The 21924-nt window shown below is 43.3% G+C and overlaps 1 protein-coding gene across 4 annotated transcripts in view; it reads left to right on the forward strand.

Moving 5' to 3' along the window:
* Nucleotides 1-21924, forward strand: part of CASK (calcium/calmodulin dependent serine protein kinase) — a 279746-nt gene that overhangs the window by 224387 nt on the left and 33435 nt on the right. The window contains exons 18-21 of one of the 4 annotated variants that reach the window (XM_044283603.1): nt 2579-2647; nt 5022-5057; nt 6063-6259; nt 11558-11673. In XM_044283603.1, coding sequence (XP_044139538.1) covers nt 2579-2647; nt 5022-5057; nt 6063-6259; nt 11558-11673 — 418 coding nt within the window. The remainder of the gene's footprint in view (nt 1-2578; nt 2648-5021; nt 5058-6062; nt 6260-11557; nt 11674-21924) is intronic. The other 3 variants (XM_044283604.1, XM_044283605.1, XM_044283606.1) reach the window with 3 other exon arrangements.

Below are 21924 nucleotides of genomic sequence, written 5' to 3' on the forward strand. Positions count from 1 at the left end.
ATATAATTATATTCTTTTTGTTTTGTTTTTTTGTTTGTTTTTTGTGTAAACCAACCATGCTTTTACACTTCACAACTTTATCTCTGACCTGTCTGGTGTGTTCCTTGGTTTTCATGATGCTGTTTGATCACTAATGTTCTCTAACGAACCATTGAGGCCTTCACAAAACAGCTGTAGTGATACTAATGCTCCTTTCACACTTGCATTTTTCTTTTCCGGCATAGAGTTCCGTCCTAGGGGCTCTATACCGGAAAATAACTGATCAGTTTTATCCCCATACATTCTGAATGGAGAGCAATCCGTTCAGGATGTCTTCAGTTCAGTCTTTTTGACTGATCAGGCAAAAGATAAAACCGCAGCATGCTACGGTTTTATCTCCAGCAAAAAACTGAACACTTGCCTGAATGACTGATCCGGCATTCTGAATGCCAGTTCCGTCCCCGCAGACTGAAAAAAATAAATGCCGGATGACACCGGAAAGACTGATCCGACATTTCAATGCATGTTTCTGACCGATCAGTCTTACAAATGCCATCAGTTGGCATATGTTTTGCCGGCGACGGAACTGCTTGCTCGATCACTCTGCCGCAAGTGTGAAAGTAGACTGAGAATAAATTACACACAGGTGGACTCTATTTACTAATCAGATGACTTCTGAAGGCACTGGGTTTTATAAGGGGCATCAGAGTACAGGGGGCTGAATACAGATGCAACACTTTTCAGATTTTATTTATTAAACATTTTCACTTCACACACGCTTGGCACTTTGTGTTGGTCTATCGCATAAAATACCAATATCATACATTTAAGTTTGTGGGTTGATGTTGAAAAGTTCAAGGGGTTTAAAACTTTACCAGGGTGCTGTGTTGGATACTGCCTTCCTTCTGTCTCCTACTTTTTGCTATTCCAATCAGCAAGAAGTGAGAGATGAAATTGGGTTTTACTACAGGATCAGACAGGGTTGGTTCTCTTTTTACATGAATACACACATCTGCACAGAATCCGTAGACGCAAAATGATGGGAGGTTTTTCAATGAAGACTCTTTACTTCATTCTTCATCCATTTGGAAGGTGGATGTGCTCTTTTTAAAGCATTTTTTTCCCCCCAAACTCACAATGAGCGATCTGAATTGTCCACCCGGAAAGTGGGAGAAGAGATAATCTTATTAGTGAACCATGCACCCACATTTACAAATAAATGCAAACTATATGTCGCTGTGTATACATAATTACAGAATATATCATTTCATAACCTGTTTTGATGCCAACAGGTAATGTCCTAACCACTCTTAAAAAATAAATCCTGCATTTACTGTAACTCGCTGTATTAGACCTGAGACTTATTTCTCATGTTGGTAAATCACAGACATGCTGTTCGTATTCTCCACAGACAGCACGCGTATAGATTGTTTTTCCACTGACTAGGTGAGGGGGAATACAACAGAGACGTGCGCTACTTTAATGCAGATCAAACACTCCTGTTGAAGTCTTTGGGTCATTGGAAACCACTGACGGAACACAGGCCAACATCCATGTTCTCTCCGTGGTTTTTACGAAGCATTGAGAGTTAATGCTCTGGTAATCCTGGTTTCAGCATATCAGTGCATGTGGAATACAGAGGCCTTGTGGTCCATTCACACGTCCGTGGAATGTCTCCGCATCCATTCCGCAATATCCGGAATGGGTGTGGACCCATTCATTCTCAATGGGGCAGGAATGGATGCGGAGAGCACGCTATGTGCTCTCCGCATTTCCGGAGTGCGGCCCCGATCTTCCGGTCCGCAGTTCCGGAAAAAAATAGAACATGTCCTATTCTTGTCCGCAATAGGCAGTTCTATGGGGTGCCGGCCGAGTGTATTGCGGATCCAGACTTGTGAATGGACCCTTATTCTCACGTCCTTGTCTGGCCAGTGATTTGTATTGATGATTGTTAGCCAAAACCAGGAACAGAGCCTAAGCTGAGATGGTATGGTGGAGAGATTTGCACAGGTTCTGTTTTTGACCCGCCTTTGCTTCTGACTCGCAATCGCTGATGCAAAACACTGACATGTGAATTAGGCCTAAGAAGTTTGCTGTTTTTGCAAAGCCTTCATATGCTGCATCAAAAATGTGCCAACTATAGGTCCTCTGTAAATACAACTCTGTTAGATCACTTGCACTCTGCCTTTTTGAATATCTTTTAGCACATAAAACCGTGCATTTATGGTTTACATACATCCACTAGTATTATTTCTTTAGAAGAGCTTGTGTGAACAGAAATTCTAATTACGCGAGTTCTGTTTTCAAGGTAACGGACATTTTAAAGCAATTTTATACAGCTTTCTATTATTCCCTTGAGAAGAAGCATGCCTTTACAATTGATGAACAGTATCCCAGCAAATAAAATGAGGCATGTGGTTGTACTGTCTGGACTGTGGGCTCCTCCTGGTGGAGAATCAGTGAATTGCAGTTAGAGCTGTTTTTTGTTTTTGTTTTTTTAACATAGAACTGGTGTAGAAGAATTCATCTTTTTTTATACAGTGGTAACTGCTCTTTCACAGCAGTGAAATGTGTTAACAAAACTTGTGTCTTATTTCAGAGAGATTCCCCCTCTACATCCAGACAGTCCCCCGCTAATGGTCATAGCAGCATTAACAATTCTATTTCGGTAAGATCAGCAATTACATATGCACACACAAACAGGGTTACAAGGAATGTTGTCCTCCACAAATTCTGTATTAACGTCTGTGTTGGATTTTGTTGGAGACGTTGCCCCCCCCCCCCCCCTTTTTTTTATTTTATTTATTTATTTAATTTTTGGTAAGTCTTGGCAGGATACTTTTGAATGTTTTATTTCTGTCTTGTATTTAAGGATTCTTTGTTTTCATTTAAGGCAACCCCAACTACACATAGACAACTACAACACAGCATTTCAATTCTCTAGCAACTTTCTAGTATATTTGGCTATTTGCCAATCCCCACAAACTAGATGACTTCGTAATTTGTAGAACACAGGCCAAAAATGTAAATCATTTTTTATAAAAACTGGAACTTGGTCTGGACCCAGAATGTAGTTTCCGCTATCTGAGTTACGGAATTGGTGTGTCCTCTGCTGCTGTGTTACCTGCAAATATTCTGCATAACATGAGCCTGGCCTATTATGCTCTCCAGTGCTAGTGGGGTTAATTAAAGCTGAAATCTTTTAATGTGCATTAGGTGCACACAGCTCTTCAGACCTTTCTCTGGAACATCTTGAACACAAATTGCTTGCTATACGACGCAGTGAAAGCTGCTTCTGCAGACACAGCTTTTTAAGCAAAATCCCATATTTAGTGTAATCACATTTGTTCTAGCTTAACTGGAAATTTGCATATTGGCTTTTCATTTGTTCTATGCCAGGGTAGGGAAGAAACCTCTGCCATGATAAATTCACATAAAAGAAATAAATAATGATTAGATATATATTTTTTTATTATTATTATTTACGCCTCTGAATTGAGGTGATAACGAGATCACTTTTTACAACACACTTTGGGAGATTCTTCAAAACTGGTATAAAGGAAAACTGGATTAGCTGCCCATAGCAACCAATCGGATTCCACCTTTCATTTTATCAAGGAGCTCTGAAAAATGAAAGGTGTAATCCTATTGGTTGCCGTGGGCAGCTACACCAGTTTTGATACACCCCCCCCTATGTCTAACATAACTTATATATTATCTTAACGCAAACCTGGATGTTAGAAATTTACCTTGCCTAGATACCTGGAGATTTAAAAAGGTGTTTATACACAGTACACATTTCACTGTGATAACCCAGCGTAAACTTATGGGGTCTTAAAGGGGCTGTCTCATCAAAGCCAAGCACTTTCACAATGCAGCCTCACTCCTGGCTCTTCAGCAGACAGCTGCTTTCACGTGGAAGCTGCCACCAGAAAGTTCCCCTGCAGTGGCTGCTATAGAGGAGATTGTAACATTACATGGGGACCATGAAGATGAACAGTCGTCTTTGTGATGCAAGAATGGCACAAGCGTGTCAGGATTGGGGCCCCAGCTCTATGGCGTCCATAACCCCTAATAGGTCACATGGACAGAGGTTGTGTTTTTTAAAAGCAACCCCTTTTAAAATATAATTTTCGATCTATATTCCACAGTTCTTTGCATTAACTATTGGTCAGATCTGTCTACACAAAGCATCACATTTGCTATTATTTTACCAATGCATTTGTGTTGAAGATGCTGATATTTTTATTTTATTTTGCTAAGCATCATTCCTATGCTTAAAACTTTCTGCTTCCTTAAGCTTCAGCTAAACATCTTGAACTTTGTTTTATTATATATGCATAACCATATTTTTAATAATTACACTTGGACCAATTGATATTGATATTGACTAAGCCAATATCCGTATTTTTCGGATACGCTCTTTGCAAACCGTAAAATACTGTCATGTGCATGTGGCCTTAGGGTACTTTCACACTCGCGGCAGCGGATTCAGTCAGGCAGTTCCGTTGCCGGAACTGCTTGCCAGATCCGTCGAAACGCATACAAACTGATAGCATTTGTCAGAGGGATAAGGATCCTGATCCGTATGACAAATGCATTGAATCCAGAAAAACGGATGCGGCATTAATGTCTTTCAAATTTTTTGCCGTCTGAGCATGCGCAGACCGCAATGCCGGATCCGTTTTTGCAGGAACACTCGGGGCATTAATGCATGTCAATGGGAAAAAATGTTCCGGAATTTTGGACGGAGCTAAAAACGGAGCATGCTGCGCTATTATCTCCGTCCTGAAAAGGCAAAAAGACTGAACTGAAGATGTCCTGGTGCATTATAAATCGGATTGCTCTCCATTCAGAATGCATTAGGATAAAACTGATCAGTTCTTTTCCCGTATTGAGCCCCTAGGACGGAACTCAGTGCCGGAAAGAATAACGCTAGTGTGAAAGTACCCTTACATTGAAAATGTTGATGATTTCTGATAAAGAGAGAAAACTGTTAATAAGATGCAAATGTCTTCTTCTGGGTTGGCTTTGTTCTGCAGGACATACCATCAACTACTCAATCAAAAGGACGACAGGTGAATAGATTTTGTGTGTGTCATTTGTTGGTCTCCTCATAAATCCATGTTCCTTTTGCCATCATAATTGTTTGTGTTAAATCTCATCGATCATTAATCTCACTATACATATTGTCAGAAAGAGGGAGTATTAATAAAAAAGAAAATATTGAAGTCAACACATTGTGATTGAACCTTGGATGATCGATATAAATGATCCATGGGGCATAGGACCACAGCCCTAGAATGTGAGGAGAGAGTACTGGGAAATTCTCACAAAGGAAGTTCTTGTTCAGATTAGCATATGCATGTTTGTTTCCCCATGCTTTCATTCATGGAGCAATGGTAAATAGCCAGGACTATATGCGGTAATGTCCATGGGTAGAACCCATCTATTCTCTGTTGTAAATTTAAAAATATGGGTCACAGTGAATGTCGTATATTCCCTATTAGTGTCAGGTCCCGGGGTCCAACTTGCAGCACCTCCACCGCTTAGCTGCTTGAAATGGTCACAGCTCCAGCAAGTGCTGTGTCCTCTTCACTTCTTACTATATAATTTCCAATCGCCATACCTGGTATCGCTGTTCGTTCCCTCTTGACTGAGCTCTAGTATAAGAGTGTGGTGGCTCCTTTAATCAGCTCATCGGTAAGGGTGCTTGGAACTGGACCTCCAAAAAACTGAAATTGATGGCCTGTCCTACAGATAAACCATCAGTACAGTCCTAAAAAATCAGTACTAGAAAACCACTTTGGGGATATAAGCAGAATGTTAAGATATTTTCTTTGAGGAACTTGTTGAAGGGCATTAGTTTCTTTTGTTAGAGTTCAAGGTGTGTTTGTTAATCTATGAGGCATATGTCCATTCTCTTTGCATGCTTCGCACTGCAAATTCTTCCTCCTTGTATGAGCTAGCAACCATTTCTGGACTCTTCATTTATCAGTTTATAGCCTGTGTTTCTGTTTGATCTAACAAATACCCAAATGTGGATTTCTCTAGCTATAAAATATACATTTATTATTTTCTAGATATATGTAAGAGCACAATTCGAATATGATCCAGCAAAGGATGACCTAATACCTTGTAAAGAAGCTGGCATCAGATTTAGAGTTGGGGACATTATTCAGATTATTAGTAAAGATGATCACAACTGGTGGCAAGGCAAACTGGAAAATGCAAAGAATGGTACTGCTGGTCTCATACCGTCTCCTGAGCTACAGGAATGGTAAGTATTAGATTGTGTAATTATCCAGTGTGTATACTGTACAGAAGACTAGAGGTGGATTTAGACTAACTAATAATTGTCCAGATGATTGGGAACGACCGTTCCTGCGAACGCTCATTCCCGATAATCAGGCCATCTAAATGTGCCACTGATCACCCAATGAACAAGCAAAACGCTTGTTCTTCGGATGAGCCGGATGTTAATGCAGGCACCGCCAATCATCATTTCTGGCCAGCAGATTGTGTTGCCCAGAAACGATAGCAATCCCTCGTCGCCATACTGTGAACAAGGTCTCTGCAGGTAAATGGTTCTGGTTCTTCCTGCCAGGCTCTCTTTATCTGATTGCAGTGATTATGTCAAGTCAACAACATGTGACTGCTGTAGCCAGTCACTGGCTTCTTCAGTACACTGCTGACATTGTGATTAACTGCAGTGGTCACATATTGTTAGTGTGACCTCGCCACTGCAGCCAGATAAACAGAACCCGCCAGGAGAATGGGAGTGGCAACATCGAATCTGTTAGATAAGTAACACCCAGTTCCTTTTTTACAGGGGGATCCCATGTGTTTGGTTTCTTCCTGAAAGTGGACAACCTCTTTACAGTAACTGACATTGACTTACAGGGTAGCTACCCATAGGTGGCACTAGAGACAGTTTTCCTTCAAGTGGTGGTGGGGGGGGGGGGGGAATTTGCATTTACAACCAGATGGATATCCACAAGGGCATGCTATGTAGAAACACACAGCCTGTATGTGCCCCACAGTTTAGTTAATTCTGCCTGTTGTGAGACCTTTATGCCTTCATATTTATTGCATCCATTCAGATACCTGTTTTTAATTTGCTCTTTTCAATGAAAATTATTCTTAATTGAAATACAGCCAAGTTTTATTACTGTGTTTACAATGCAGTTCACTTGTTGGGGTGGATTTATTTTTATGATCTAACTGCTCGATTTCCTACATCTCCTGGGAAACGGTAAAACTAATTTTAAGGCACAAAATATACTGTTGTCCTTTGAAAGCAGCGAGTTAATAGCATTCGTGCAATTTACATATAAAGTACATAGATTGTGAGCTAGCAGCTTGTGGACAAATGTTTTGATCATTATTTTGCGCTGTTTAACACAATTTAGTTGAAACGACTACAATATAAACGGTTACATAAATATTCTGTCTGCATCTACAGCACCGAACAATGACTTTGATATAGGACATTAACACACACATATTTTTTTAAATCACTCATTGTTCATCTGATGCCAGAGGTTTTTACATTATTTTTATGGAGGCAATATCTATTGATGAAAAAATTACATCCAAGCATCTGCAATCTTTGACTCATTATACTATATTGGTCATATTTTATAGATTTCTTGGCCATTACTGTGTGTTTATTACTTTATCCATTTATATAGCACCAAAATATTTCAGAGCTGTTAATCACTCACATTTGTCCCTGTCTGGGGTTGGGTTTGACCAGTAATTTACTACATTAAAAGGGTTACTACACACATACGTTTTCATTTAAAATCTTTACAAAGGAAAAAAAAATGCCCCAATGTCTAGATAATGCAGTTATATACTTGCTATGGCTCCTCCTGGTGCTCTGTAGATTTCTTCTCAGAATGTCCACATAATGTGTCTGGTGTCAATGATCACACATGTACAGTCGGACCTCAGTTCCTCTTGTTGGTGGGTGGCAGAGGGATTCCTGCTATGTGGCAGGCCTTGCCCTTAGGAATCTGTGCACTAGAAGGTACTGTAGCTTTTACTCATCAGAATTCAACACATTAGTTGGATGGTCTGAGATGGGAATCAAGACACTAGACGTCTCCATAAGTACCGTAGGTAACAATATCTACACACAGGAACATTTGATAGGATTTTAAAAGTTTTGGATGATCTGAGTAAAGTATTTATGGGCTAGCTTCTTTAAAGGGCATCTTTTACCAGGATCATCAATCTCAAACCAGGCATAAAGCCAGCTAGGGTTGCCCCAGCTGCCCTCCCTGTCTCCCTGCCTACCTTTCGCCCACTTACAGCATTCAGCACAAAGTCATGTTTTAAAATGAGTGAAGTGAGGGTTGGTCCTAACCTCAGTGTGCCCTTGCTTCTCTGCTCTGCTTTGAAAGACTTTTCCTCCTCCCCCCATTTGATTGACAGGGCCAGGTGAGATGACTATTTGGACATGTCACAATGCATTCACATTGTGATTTAATTAGAAATCTTATTATTGAGAACATGAAAAAGGAATACTGTGGCATTACAGAAATAAAAGGGAGTATTATATGTACACGCTTGTCAACAATGAATTTGCAGTATCATGAAGGAAATGTCATGGAATTATAAAAATCATAGGATCAATAGATATGATTATGCAAATAATAGAAAAAATTTGAAGAAAATATTGAAAGCATTTTAATTTAGTCATTAACTATTTTGAGCACAACAGAAAACCATGAACTTAAATGGCTTTACATCCTATCAATTAGGTTATTAATGGCTGTCTAAGGAATGTTCTGCCTCGGTGAATGCACTTGGGCACGCATATCATCAAGATCAGCTGCTGGCAGCTCCCTTTGCAATTCCTGACCAATGATGTTCCAGATGAGCTTGATAGAAGACCACTCTGGAGAAGCTGCAGGCCATGCTACCATGTTTAGGCCACGCAGGCTGCTCACAATAGCACGAGCGACATGTGGTCTGAGGTCCTGTTGAAAAATGGATCCTGGGACCCTTTGGAGAAATGTTTGTACCCCTGGTTTCACAACCAAATCATTGTAATACTTAGCTGTTAGTGTACCTGAAATGAAGACTAAAAGGGTGTGGCTATTGTATCTTATGCTGCCCCACACCATAATTCTGAGAGAGTAGGGCCAGGACTAGGGACCAGTGTGGCATTCCGTTGTGAAGGCCTCATAATGGTTTCCAGACCAATCTATGTCTGTCATTGCATCCGCTGACTCATCTCTGAAGAGCAAAGACCTCCATTCCAGCCTCCATCTTACTGTACACTATTATAGCCTTTGAGAGCAGTGGTGTGAGGTCAATGGAACACCTGTAGCTGGACATCTGGCTGGTAGCCCAGTGCTGTGCAAGCACTTTCTGCTGGTTTGTGTAGACACTGTTTGCCACCCTAGACTTGGAATGTGACTATGTGGCATTCATTTAATCAGGCGATCTGTCCATGCAGTGGTTCAAGCCTGTGCTCTTCTTGCTGTCCTTCCAGGTTGTCATTGTTTTCCCGACCACCAGGACACATGATGTTGAACAATACTGACATCATCCCACCCAACTTGATCAGATTTTTTTAGGTTTCTTCCAACTAAAAAAACTTTGCTTTCAATCAGTTTTTTATGCTGCTCCCACTTGCCACAGATTACAGCTAGGTGCTTAAAAATATTTCCTGCTATTTCCTCGATTTGCATAACGTTACGGCTTGTCCTTCTTGGTGTTGCAGTTTCAATATTGAGGAGTGTGTGTATATATACAGTAATATGTAAGAAAACAATTTGGCAGGTGTGGAAAAAATACTTTAAAATAAGAGTGACTTAAAAAATTGTGTTCATTTTTATCAATTAACTAAATTTAAGCAAGTGAATGAACAAGAGAGAAATGTAAATCAAATCAATATTTGATGTGACCACCCTTTGCCTTCAAAACAACATGATTTCTTCTAGGCAGATGTGCACACAGTTTTTGAAGGAACTTTGCAGGGAGGTTGTTCCAAACATCTTAGAGAATTCACCAGAGATCTTAGGCTTGCTCAGATCTCTCTGTCTCTTCATGTAATCCCAGATGGACTTAATGATGTTGAAATTAGGGCTCTGTAGGGGCCATATCATCTCTTCCAGGACTCTACAGTGAACATACATTGCCTGTCCCAAACAAAAAAGTCACAACCTGGATTTAACTAAGCAAATAGGTATGAGCCTCCTATTGGCTTCAATTTGCTAGGGAGCATAAAGATTGGATTCTGGAGCAATGGAAGGAGGTCATGTGGTCTGATGAGTCGAGATTTACCCTGTTCCAGAGTGATGGGCGCATCAGGGTAAGAAGAGAGGCAGATGAAGTGATGGCACGGGCATATTCCAAGATGACAATGCCAGGATTCATTGGGCTCAAATTGTGAAAGAGTGGTTCAGGGAGCACAAGACATCATTTTCACACATGGATTGGCACCACAGTGTTCAGACCGTAACCCCAATGAGAATCTTTGGTATGTTCTGGAGAAGGCTTTGTGCAGCAGTCAGACTCTACCATCATCAATAAGAGCTAGGTGAAAAATGAATGCAACACTGGATGGAAATAAGTCTTGTGACATTGCAGAAGCTTATCAAAACAATGCCACAGCGAATGCGTGCTGTAATCAAAGCTAAAGGCGGTCCAACAAAAGTTTTTTTTTTTTTTTTTGGGACAGGCAGTGTAGTTCTTAATGGCATTTGGCTGTATTTTTGGGGTGGTTGTCCTGCTGCACAATAAATTTGGAGCCAGATTCCTCTATGATGGTATTGTATGATAGATACGTTTCTGGCTGTATTTCTCTGCATTGAGGAAACCATTAATCCTGACCAAGTCCCCAACTTAATTTAAAATTGCAGCTCCAAACTTGCATAGAACTTCCACCATGCCTTACTGTTGCCTGCAGACACTCATTATTGATCTGTGGCTAGTTCTCTGGGATATTTGGAACAACCTCCCTGTCTAGTGACTTCAAAAACTGTGTGTATGTGTACATAGAAAAAATACTGTTTTGAAAGCAAAGGGTTGTCACACCAAATACTTGTTTGAATTGATTTCTCTTTTGTTCATTCACTTTGCATTATGTTTTCTTAGGCTACTTTCACACTTGCGGCAGGATGGATCCGACAGGCTGTTCACCATGTGGGATCCGTCCTGCGGCTATTTCGCCGTGCCGGCGGACCGCCGCTCCATCCCCATTGACTATAATGGGGACGGGGCGGAGCTCTGGCGCAGCACGGCGGTGCACGGAGAAAGCCGCCGGACTAAAAAGCCTGACATGCAGTAATTTTAGTCCGGTGGGCTTTCTCTGTGCACCCCCGTGCTGTGCCGGAGCTCCGCCCCCGTCCCCATTATAGTCAATGGGGACGGAGCGGCGGTCCACGGGCGCGGCAAAATAGCCGCAGGACGGATCCGACATGGTGAACAGCCTGTCAGATCCGTCCTGCCGCATGTGTGAAAGTACCCTTACTTTGCAGTGCCCCCCCACATATATACATATACACACGCTTATGTTTAGGTCTATTAACATGTATGTTTTTATGTTGCCATATTTTAGGCGTGTTGCATGCATTGCAATGGAAAAGACGAAACAAGAACAGCAAGCCAGCTGTACTTGGTTTGGCAAAAAAAAGAAGCAGTATAAAGACAAATATCTGGCAAAGCACAATGCAGGTATGGAATGTCAGTGCAAAGTATTTCAGATGTGATTCGTTGGGAATGTCGGCCTTTTAATAGACTCTGAGCACAAGCAGTGACTTTCCTAGTTGATCTGGTCTTGCACGTTTCTCCTGCTATCTTTCCCTGTTTAACAGAATAATGCCTCATTCACACATCCATATTTTGGTCAATGACTGTGAGCCAAAACCAAGATTGGAGCCTCCACTGACATAAGGTATAAAGGAAAGATCTGTCCTGTGTTTAGAGCCATGCCTGGTTTTTGCTCACAATCACTGACGTGTGAATGAGGCGAAGGATTCCCTACTGGTAAATTCACGTCACAGCTGCTGCTTGACATGAATTTATTACAGCTACTGATTATGATTTATGCTAAAGCCCGCCCATCAGTGCCGGTGACGTCACCAGGCTCACTGCTGGGCAGAAGCCTCCACCTGGCAGCCCTATTGGGGTCCCGGTTCCTCACCGGAACTCCAGAAAATGCCTTTGCCCTGCCCGATTCAGGGCAGGGCAAAGGAGAGCATCGGAGTATTGACTGCTCTAATGCTTTAGTCAGGGGGGCTGCCTGGGTGAAAATGGGGATATGTCTGGGTTCAGCTCTGAACCTGGACAACCCCTTTTAAGCACTTTGATGGGAAGAATTTTCCCATTAAGTAGGGGTGGAGAGAAAATCTATATCCATCATTACTGCTTCACATAGCAGTTTAATTTTGGAAGTGCACTGATTCTTGCAAATAAACTGAATGCTGACCATGTTAAAGGGACTCTGTCACCTGGTTTATGCTGCTGTATCTGAGAGCATCTTGAATTGGTGACAGAGACCCTGATTCAAACATAGGGACCCTTTTTTTTTTCTGTCTCATATGCAACAAGAGCTGAGTGCTGGAGTCTTCGGATTTGAGCTGCTGCTACCCATGCCCTGCAGCAAATGATTGACAGCTTTATTCTTTTCTGAGTATAGGTATAAAGCTACCAGTCAGTGTGGTGAGGAGCTATGAATACGTGTTGTCACTGCCTTGACCAGACTCCAGCATCTGGTTCCCAATGGCTGCTCACCATTTGTTTCAAGAAAGTATTTGGGCAAAAAAAGTAAATGAATCTAGCATTTGAATTCAGGCGTGTGTTGCCAGATCATGCTGTGCTCATATGGGGCCCATTTCAGACATTGACAGCATGTCGCTAGGCTATGCCATTAGTGTCAGATTGGAGTGTCCCCAGAGGTGGAACCTCAACCTTTCTCTTAAACGGTACCACCCTCTTCCCAAAATGAAGCACGGTCTCCCTCCTTTCACCACTATGAAAGATCCAAAAAAACAACCAAGCACTGGGTCAGCTATATTCGAAAGTACCCTAGTGATGAATGAAGGGCGCATGCACAGCCATTTCTTCAGTCTTCCAGTATTGGACTGCTGGAAAAAAAAAACAAGCCAGCGCTATGCTATATATTTTTTTTTTAAACTCCCATAGCGGGCATTTAGAGTGTGGCAGCTGCATGCACAATATGGTCTCCTTCACTTCAAGGTGCCTATTTTGGAGATAGGTGCAGGTCACACCATCGAGACCCTAGCGCACCTGACATTGATCGCATAACCTAGCGATATCGTATATCCACACGTGTGTTCCACAAACTAATACTCAGTAGTTTTTCATCGACCCTTAATCAAAGCTGTGTGCAGGATGTTGCTCCGGGACTTGTCAAAGTTGCTCAATAGGAAGCTGACTGAGTGCATATGGACTGGAATGCACAAAGAAGCTGCAGTCTGGATATGAAAAGACAGAATGTGATGTATTAAGGTTTTTTACTTCGCTATAAGGAATACTATTAGTTTCATGTTTTAAATAAAGGATCGATTAAGCACTATTGAATATTAGTCTGTGGATTGGTGGCTGGTGGAGGTGCCATATATGAAGACTTTGCCACGATTTTTCTATGTTTGGCATATCCTAATGTCTGAAATGAGAATACTCAGGTTTTAGGCTGGTGTCCACATTCAGCAGTTGTTTTCTGTTTCACCTTTTTTCTCTTTAAAGGGTTTGAATCTCTCATAGTTATTGTTACACCAAGTAGCCAGGTATTCTAGTCTTAGATTACAGAACAGATGATAAATATGATCCCTTAGCCCAGGGTTTTTCATGTCCGATCCTCGGGGCCCACCTACCAGTCATGTTTTTAGGATTTCCTTAGTATTGAGCAGGTGATATAATTAGTGTCCATGCATCAGGACTTACCACAGGTATTCATCCTGTGGGATATTCTCAAATCCTGACCGGTAGGTGGGTCCCGAGGGCCGGAGTTGAGAAACTAGCCTACTAATATAATGCTTCTGACATCCATGCATCTGTGACTGTTACAATATCTCAGGCATTGGCAAGTGAATGAAGCAGACCTGTCCTACCAGACACAGCCACAGGTATGGAGAGGGTGCAGTACTGGTCACTGCAATGGAGAGGGTTGGACCCCCACAGGCTGTGACGTTTAACATGGTGTTTGAGATGCAGTCAACATGTTACAGAGAGCTGTGCAGATTAATATTGTTTTATGGGAAAAGATTCGGTATAAGGCTACTTTCACACTGGCGTTTCTGGGTCCGCTCGTCAGTTCCGTTTCGAGGCTCTTATAAGCGGTCCAAAACGGATCAGTTTAGCCCCAATGCATTCTGAATGGATAAGGATCTGTTCAGAATGCATCAGTTTGCCTCCGTTCAGCCTCCATTCCGCTCTAAAGGCGGACACCAAAACGCTGCTTGCAGCGTTTTGATGTCCGCCTGACGATGCGGAGCCAAACGGATCCGTCCTGACTTACAATGCAAGTCAATGGGGGACAGATCCATTTTCACTGACACAATATGGTGCAGTTGAAAACGGATCCACCTCCCATTGACTTTCAGTGTAAGTCAAAACGGATCCGTTTGCATTATCATGAACCAAAAAATATATATATCATTTTTTTATTTTATTTTTTGTTCCTGATATGCAAACGGATCCGTTCTGAATGGATACAAGCTTTTGCATTATAGGTGCGGATCCGTCTGTGCAGATACCCGACGGATCCGCACCTAATGCAGGTGTTTTTTTTTTTTTCTAAAACAGCCCGCTTTTTGGCATCTGATATGTTAATTTAGTGTATCGGTACAGGGAGGAGGAGACAGCCGGGTTTCTCAATGGGAGTCTCCTTCACCCTGGCTGTAGCGCCGTCCAATCACAACGGAGAGCGTCACAGCGCCAGGGAGGAGACAACCATTGAGAAACCTGTCTGTCTCCTCCTCCCTGTACTGATACTCTAAATTAACATATCAGACGCCAAAAACAGCGGAGGCCGTAGCGCCGTAACAGAGGGGTGTTTTAGACAGAAGAAAAAGGGCTGGCATCTGTAGGGGCCGCTCTGTCTAGTAAGCATACTAGTTTGTAACCTATGATCCCGTGAAAGGTCCTCTTTAAAGGGGTTGTCTGAGTATTTTTGAGTGTATAGGAATGAGCCATACCATTAAAATGAATGGGACAGTTTAGGTGTAATTACCGCTGTTGCGACAGTGAGCAGGTAAACAATGAAAAGAAAGCAGCACTGTCATGGCTCTTGCCTTCTCTTCAACCAGTTGATCCTGGGGATAGGCCATCAATAAAAATAACTGGGACAACCCCTTTAAATTGCTGCTCATTCTGGGCTTTGAAGTCAAGGAGGCGACTCTCAGGAGGATCTCAAAACCAGAATTAAACGGTTCAGTTTTGTCCCCATTCATTGTCAATGGGGACAAAACCGATCAGGACGCATAAGTATGCATCTGTTCCGTTTTGGTGCTGCAAAACAGAACAAACTGGATATGGCATGTAAGTCAATGGAGCCATATGCGAAAAAAACGGATACGGCGCTTTTTGACTTACAATAATTTTCATACTGGATCTGGTTTGTTCAGTTTTGATTTAATACAACTGGATTTGGCTGAAACTGATGTATCCGGATTTATTAAATGGCACGGATCCTTTAATTCCAATGAGATCCTCTGCCAGATCTCAAAACTGGAATTAACAACACAGATGTGAAAGTAGCCTAATACTGTATCTTTTCCCACAAAACTGTATATCAACCTGCTCAGCTACTCCTGCTCTATAACTGCCTACACCATGCATTGCATGTTCATGGTGACAGGTTTCCTTTAAAGGGCTTTTCTGGGACTCCAAATATGGTGTGGTAGACAGGAATGTTATTTAAAAAAAACATTCCTCTTCATTATGACACTGTCACCCAGGGAAAGTTGGGGGGTCTCTGCTTATGGCACTGCAGTGATGTGCCTGTTTATTCCAGCGGCTTCAGTGGTCAAAGTGGTCACCAAACTACCTCACTTTTAAAAAGCACTCCCATAAAAAAAACTTTTATTCCCTGTCCAACTACTCCATGTAACTGCTGCCAAGGTTAAAGAAACTTTTGTTCTCTGACCTGTTTGAAAGGTATATGATGTAAACTGTAATGACGGTAGTCTTCTTACCAGTGACTGTTTTGAGCTGTCGCCATCTTTCTAAGCCTCAGCTGTGTCATGTGACCAGCACTTTGATCTCCAACTGACACAGGACAGGAAGTCCGTTACTTCTCTTTTCATTCCTATGAGACAGACATTGAGTTTCCCATAGGAATACATAGAGAAACTGGCTTTCTTCCTACCCATAAGATGCTGTGTACGTGGGAGAGGCAGAGTGTTGGTCACATGTAGGGCTGCAACGATTAATCGATGTAATCGATTATATTCGATAACTGGATTCGTTGTCGACGAATCCAGTTATTGAATAATCGCCGATTCGTTGCTATTCGGGCGGGCGGTCCTTCATTCATGAAGTGGGCGGAGCAGGCGCGTCACGTGATTGAGTGACGTTACGCCGCCGTCCGCTCTGCCTGGCTGTTACAGGAGCGGGAGCGTCATTGTAAAAAGGTAAAATAAAGATGCAAGCATCGGGGCCGGGGCTGTTAGGGGGGAGGGGGGATCTGTCTATGGCACTGCTATGGGAAGGGGGGTCTGTGTATAGCACTGCTATGGGGAGGGGGGAGGATCTGTCTATGGCACTGCTATGGGGAGGGGGGTCTGTGTATAGCACTGATATGGGGAGGAGGGGGGGTCTGTGTATGGCACTGCTATGGGAAGGGGGATCTGTGCACTGTTATGCCCATAACAGTGCACATATCCCCCTCTCCATAACAGCGCCACCCACAGATCCCCCTCTCCATAACTACGCCGTCCACAGATCCCCCTCTCCATAACTGCGCCGTCCACAGATCCCCCTCTCCATAACTGCGCCGTCCACAGATTCCCCATAATAGTGTCGTCCACAGATCCCCCATAATAGTGTCGTCCACAGATCCCCCATAAGTGTCGTCCACAGATCCCCCATAAGTGTCGTCCACAGATCCCCCATAAGTGTCGTCCACAGATCCCCCATAAGTGTCGTCCACAGATCCCCCATAAGTGTCGTCCACAGATCCCCCATAAGTGTCGTCCACAGATCCCCCATAAGTGTCGTCCACAGATCCCCCATAATAGTGTCGTCCACAGATCCCCCATAATAGTGTCGTCCACAGATCCCCCATAATAGTGTCGTCCACAGATCCCCCATAATAGTGTCGTCCACAGATCCCCCATAATAGTGTCGTCCACAGATCCCCCATAATAGTGTCGTCCACAGATCCCCCATAATAGTGTCGTCCACAGATCCCCCATAATAGTGTCGTCCACAGATCCCCCATAATAGTGTCGTCCACAGATCCCCCATAATAGTGTCGTCCACAGATCCCCCATAATAGTGTCGTCCACAGATCCCCCATAATAGTGTCGTCCACAGATCCCCCATAATAGTGTCGTCCACAGATCCCCCATAATAGTGTCGTCCACAGATCCCCCATAATAGTGTCGTCCACAGATCCCCCATAATAGTGTCGTCCACAGATCCCCCATAATAGTGTCGTCCACAGATCCCCCATAATAGTGTCGTCCACAGATCCCCCATAATAGTGTCGTCCACAGATCCCCATAATAGTGTCGTCCACAGATCCCCCATAATAGTGTCGTCCACAGATCCCCCATAATAGTGTCGTCCACAGATCCCCCATAATAGTGTCGTCCACAGATCCCCCATAATAGTGTCGTCCACAGATCCCCCATAATAGTGTCGTCCACAGATCCCCCATAATAGTGTCGTCCACAGATCCCCCATAATAGTGTCGTCCACAGATCCCCCATATAGTGTCGTCCACAGATCCCCCATAATAGTGTCGTCCACAGATCCCCCATATAGTGTCGTCCACAGATCCCCATAAGTGTCGTCCACAGATCCCCCATAAGTGTCGTCCACAGATCCCCCATATAGTGTCGTCCACAGATCCCCCATAAGTGTCGTCCACAGATCCCCCATAAGTGTCGTCCACAGATCCCCCATAAGTGTCGTCCACAGATCCCCCATAAGTGTCGTCCACAGATCCCCCATAAGTGTCGTCCACAGATCCCCCATAAGTGTCGTCCACAGATCCCCCATAAGTGTCGTCCACAGATCCCCCATAAGTGTCGTCCACAGATCCCCCATAAGTGTCGTCCACAGATCCCCCATAAGTGTCGTCCACAGATCCCCCATAAGTGTCGTCCACAGATCCCCCATAAGTGTCGTCCACAGATCCCCCATAAGTGTCGTCCACAGATCCCCCATAAGTGTCGTCCACAGATCCCCCATAAGTGTCGTCCACAGATCCCCCATAAGTGTCGTCCACAGATCCCCCATAAGTGTCGTCCACAGATCCCCCATAAGTGTCGTCCACAGATCCCCCATAAGTGTCGTCCACAGATCCCCCATAAGTGTCGTCCACAGATCCCCCATAAGTGTCGTCCACAGATCCCCCCATAAGTGTCGTCCACAGATCCCCCATAAGTGTCGTCCACAGATCCCCATAGTGTCTCCCAGATCCCCCATAAGTGTCGTCCACAGATCCCCCATAAGTGTCGTCCCACAGATCCCCCATAAGTGTCGTCCACAGATCCCCCATAAGTGTCGTCCACAGATCCCCCATAAGTGTCGTCCACAGATCCCCCATAAGTGTCGTCCACAGATCCCCCATAAGTGTCGTCCACAGATCCCCCATAAGTGTCGTCCACAGATCCCCCATAAGTGTCGTCCACAGATCCCCCATAAGTGTCGTCCACAGATCCCCATAAGTGTCGTCCACAGATCCCCCATAAGTGTCGTCCACAGATCCCCCATAAGTGTCGTCCACAGATCCCCCATAAGTGTCGTCCACAGATCCCCCATAAGTGTCGTCCACAGATCCCCCATAAGTGTCGTCCACAGATCCCCCATAAGTGTCGTCCACAGATCCCCCATAAGTGTCGTCCACAGATCCCCAAGGCCTAAGTGTCGTCCACAGATCCCCCATAAGTGTCGTCCACAGATCCCCCATAAGTGTCGTCCACAGATCCCCCATAAGTGTCGTCCACAGATCCCCCATAAGTGTCGTCCACAGATCCCCCATAAGTGTCGTCCACAGATCCCCCATAAGTGTCGTCCACAGATCCCCCATAAGTGTCGTCCACAGATCCCCCATAAGTGTCGTCCACAGATCCCCCATAAGTGTCGTCCACAGATCCCCCATAAGTGTCGTCCACAGATCCCCCATAAGTGTCGTCCACAGATCCCCCATAAGTGTCGTCCACAGATCCCCCATAAGTGTCGTCCACAGATCCCCCATAAGTGTCGTCCACAGATCCCCCATAAGTGTCGTCCACAGATCCCCCATAAGTGTCGTCCACAGATCCCCCATAAGTGTCGTCCACAGATCCCCCATAAGTGTCGTCCACAGATCCCCCATAAGTGTCGTCCACAGATCCCCCATAAGTGTCGTCCACAGATCCCCCATAATAGTGTCGTCCACAGATCCCCCATAATAGTGTCGTCCACAATTTGTTTTAATATGGCCTTTGAACATAATTTTTCAAGTAAGATCATATAAACCTCTCTGTTTTGTAATTTTGTTGTTTTTCCCGATTTAATCGATTAATCGTAGAAATTAATCGGCAAATAATCGTTAGCTGCAGCCCTAGTCACATGACACAGCTGAGCATGAGAAGGGAGGTTATAACTCACAAATACAGTCACTGGTAAGAATATTACCTTCACTACAGTTTACATCATGCACCTGTCTAACTGGTCAGAGAACAAAAAAAATGGTGGGAGTGCTTCTTTAACCTCGGCAGCGGTTACATGGAGTAGTTGGGCTAGTCTTCCCTGCAGTGCCAGATGCATATACTACCAGTAGCCCTGGATTGGTGGCACTGGAATGCAGGACTGAGTAGGTAAGTTTATTTTTAATATCATAGTGTTCCTGGCCTCCCCCCCACACACAGTTTTGTACGGTCCCTGAAAATCCCTTTAATATTACATGTACACAATTATGTTTATGCTGTTTTAGGAATACTTCAAATATTTTCTTGTCTCAAATGTTTTTCCAGTCTTGTCAAAAATGATTATTTTATGTATATGGCCCAGAACAGCAACATTAATATTGAGATTGGTTATTCCTTAGCCAGCAGTGCTAGACACTGGCTTATAGTATCTATTTAATTATCCTCATTTTAAATATTATTTGAGGACAAAGCTGAATTCTAGTCCTCATATTTAAAGCCTGACTCCACTTGAAAACCTGCTGTGAGTTCAGGATAGTAGATGGAACTGTGCATCCAGAGCACAGAGTTGAAGTGTAGCGGACATTTATGCTGCCATTTCATGTCCTTCCACTGAGAGGTTGGTTTTCAACCATAAATACAGATGGCATATTGAGAGGATATACAATAAGGTCCTCCGTGTCATACCCACCACCAATCAAACCTTTAATGCTTATCCTGTCAAAATGCCATAAATATTTCTCCTGAAGAGTCAGAGTCAAAAATGTTTGTTTCCAACCAGAGCAATGACTTTGCTCTTTAGGTAAAAATTTAAACTGTAACAAGTAAAACAAAGTTTGCAGAATTATTGCATATTTTAGATAAGATTTTAAATGTGTAATGTGAAATGAACAAAGTGTTGTGTGTTTGTGTGTTATATGCTTTGCGTCTATATTTTTATTTTGTGCATATTAGAAACTGTTTCATTAATATATTGCAATCCATATCTGACCCCTGTGCATTTTTCATGCTGTCTTTCCCCCAATGGCCTCTGTGCATGTAAGTAACCTGTCAAGTGATGATGCCTGCTTTTTTATTTTTCATTTTAATGTTTGACTTTCAATAATTTTATTCCTCAGTTTTAAACATAGAACAAAAAAAATAAAAATTGCCTGAATGTTTTACTTTCAGTGCTGCCTATTTACACCATTATCTTGTGTATGTTTCTTTAGCATCATAATTTGCTGCTAAGCATATGTTACCATTTTCATATTTCTTGTTTAAGTGTTTTGTGTTGCCATTTTATGAGCTAGATAAGTTATTTTTTTCTTTCTGCCCCCTATATAAAAAAGTAAGTTAATAAAATATATAAAAAGGGTTCTCCGGTAAATTATGTTGATGACCTATCCTCAGGCTAGGTCATAAATATTCGAATGGCTGGGCCATGACTCCCGGCATCCCCACTGATCATCTGGTAGAGGCTGGGCGCTCTGTGAGCACCGCAGCATCTTCCTAGGACATGTGACATCACCATACATCAGTCACATGGCCTAATTTCACCACAGCCCCGTTGAAGTGAATGGGGCTGAGATGTTATACCAAGCACAGCCACTATACTATGTACAGCACTGTGCTTGATGAGCTGCTGCGAGCTGGCTTGCTTTCACTAGAGCTCCTGTGAGTACGGCAGCTACCTAGAACAGCTGATAGGTGGGGGCGTCGGGACTTGGACTTCCTCTGATCTGATAATGATAACCTATGCTGAGGATAGTAACAGAAAAATTAGTATTGGAATCGCACTCACCAGAGCTTGAGGTCATCCGGTATGCAGCAGCCTACCTGGAGTCCAAGATTCATCAGGGCTCCTTCATGAACAGTCCAAAGAAAGAAGATGGAGGCAGCATGACCGGTAAAACATCCCTTTATTAGGGGAACCGCCAAGTGAACAGCGTGCAGGGGTTGTGACGTTTCGGCTGCTTCACAGCCTTTATCAAACACAAAATGCCATTAACAAGTGCCTGTTTAAATATCTTAAAACACACCCACTCATAAGAGAGTGGCCAATGATAGTGTGACTAAGGTGCTGAGGTCATCACAGATGCGTCCTCAGGTGCTCCTACTA

This window comes from Bufo gargarizans, chromosome 3 (assembly GCF_014858855.1).
Source record: "Bufo gargarizans isolate SCDJY-AF-19 chromosome 3, ASM1485885v1, whole genome shotgun sequence".
In the NCBI taxonomy this organism is placed as follows: domain Eukaryota; kingdom Metazoa; phylum Chordata; class Amphibia; order Anura; family Bufonidae; genus Bufo; species Bufo gargarizans.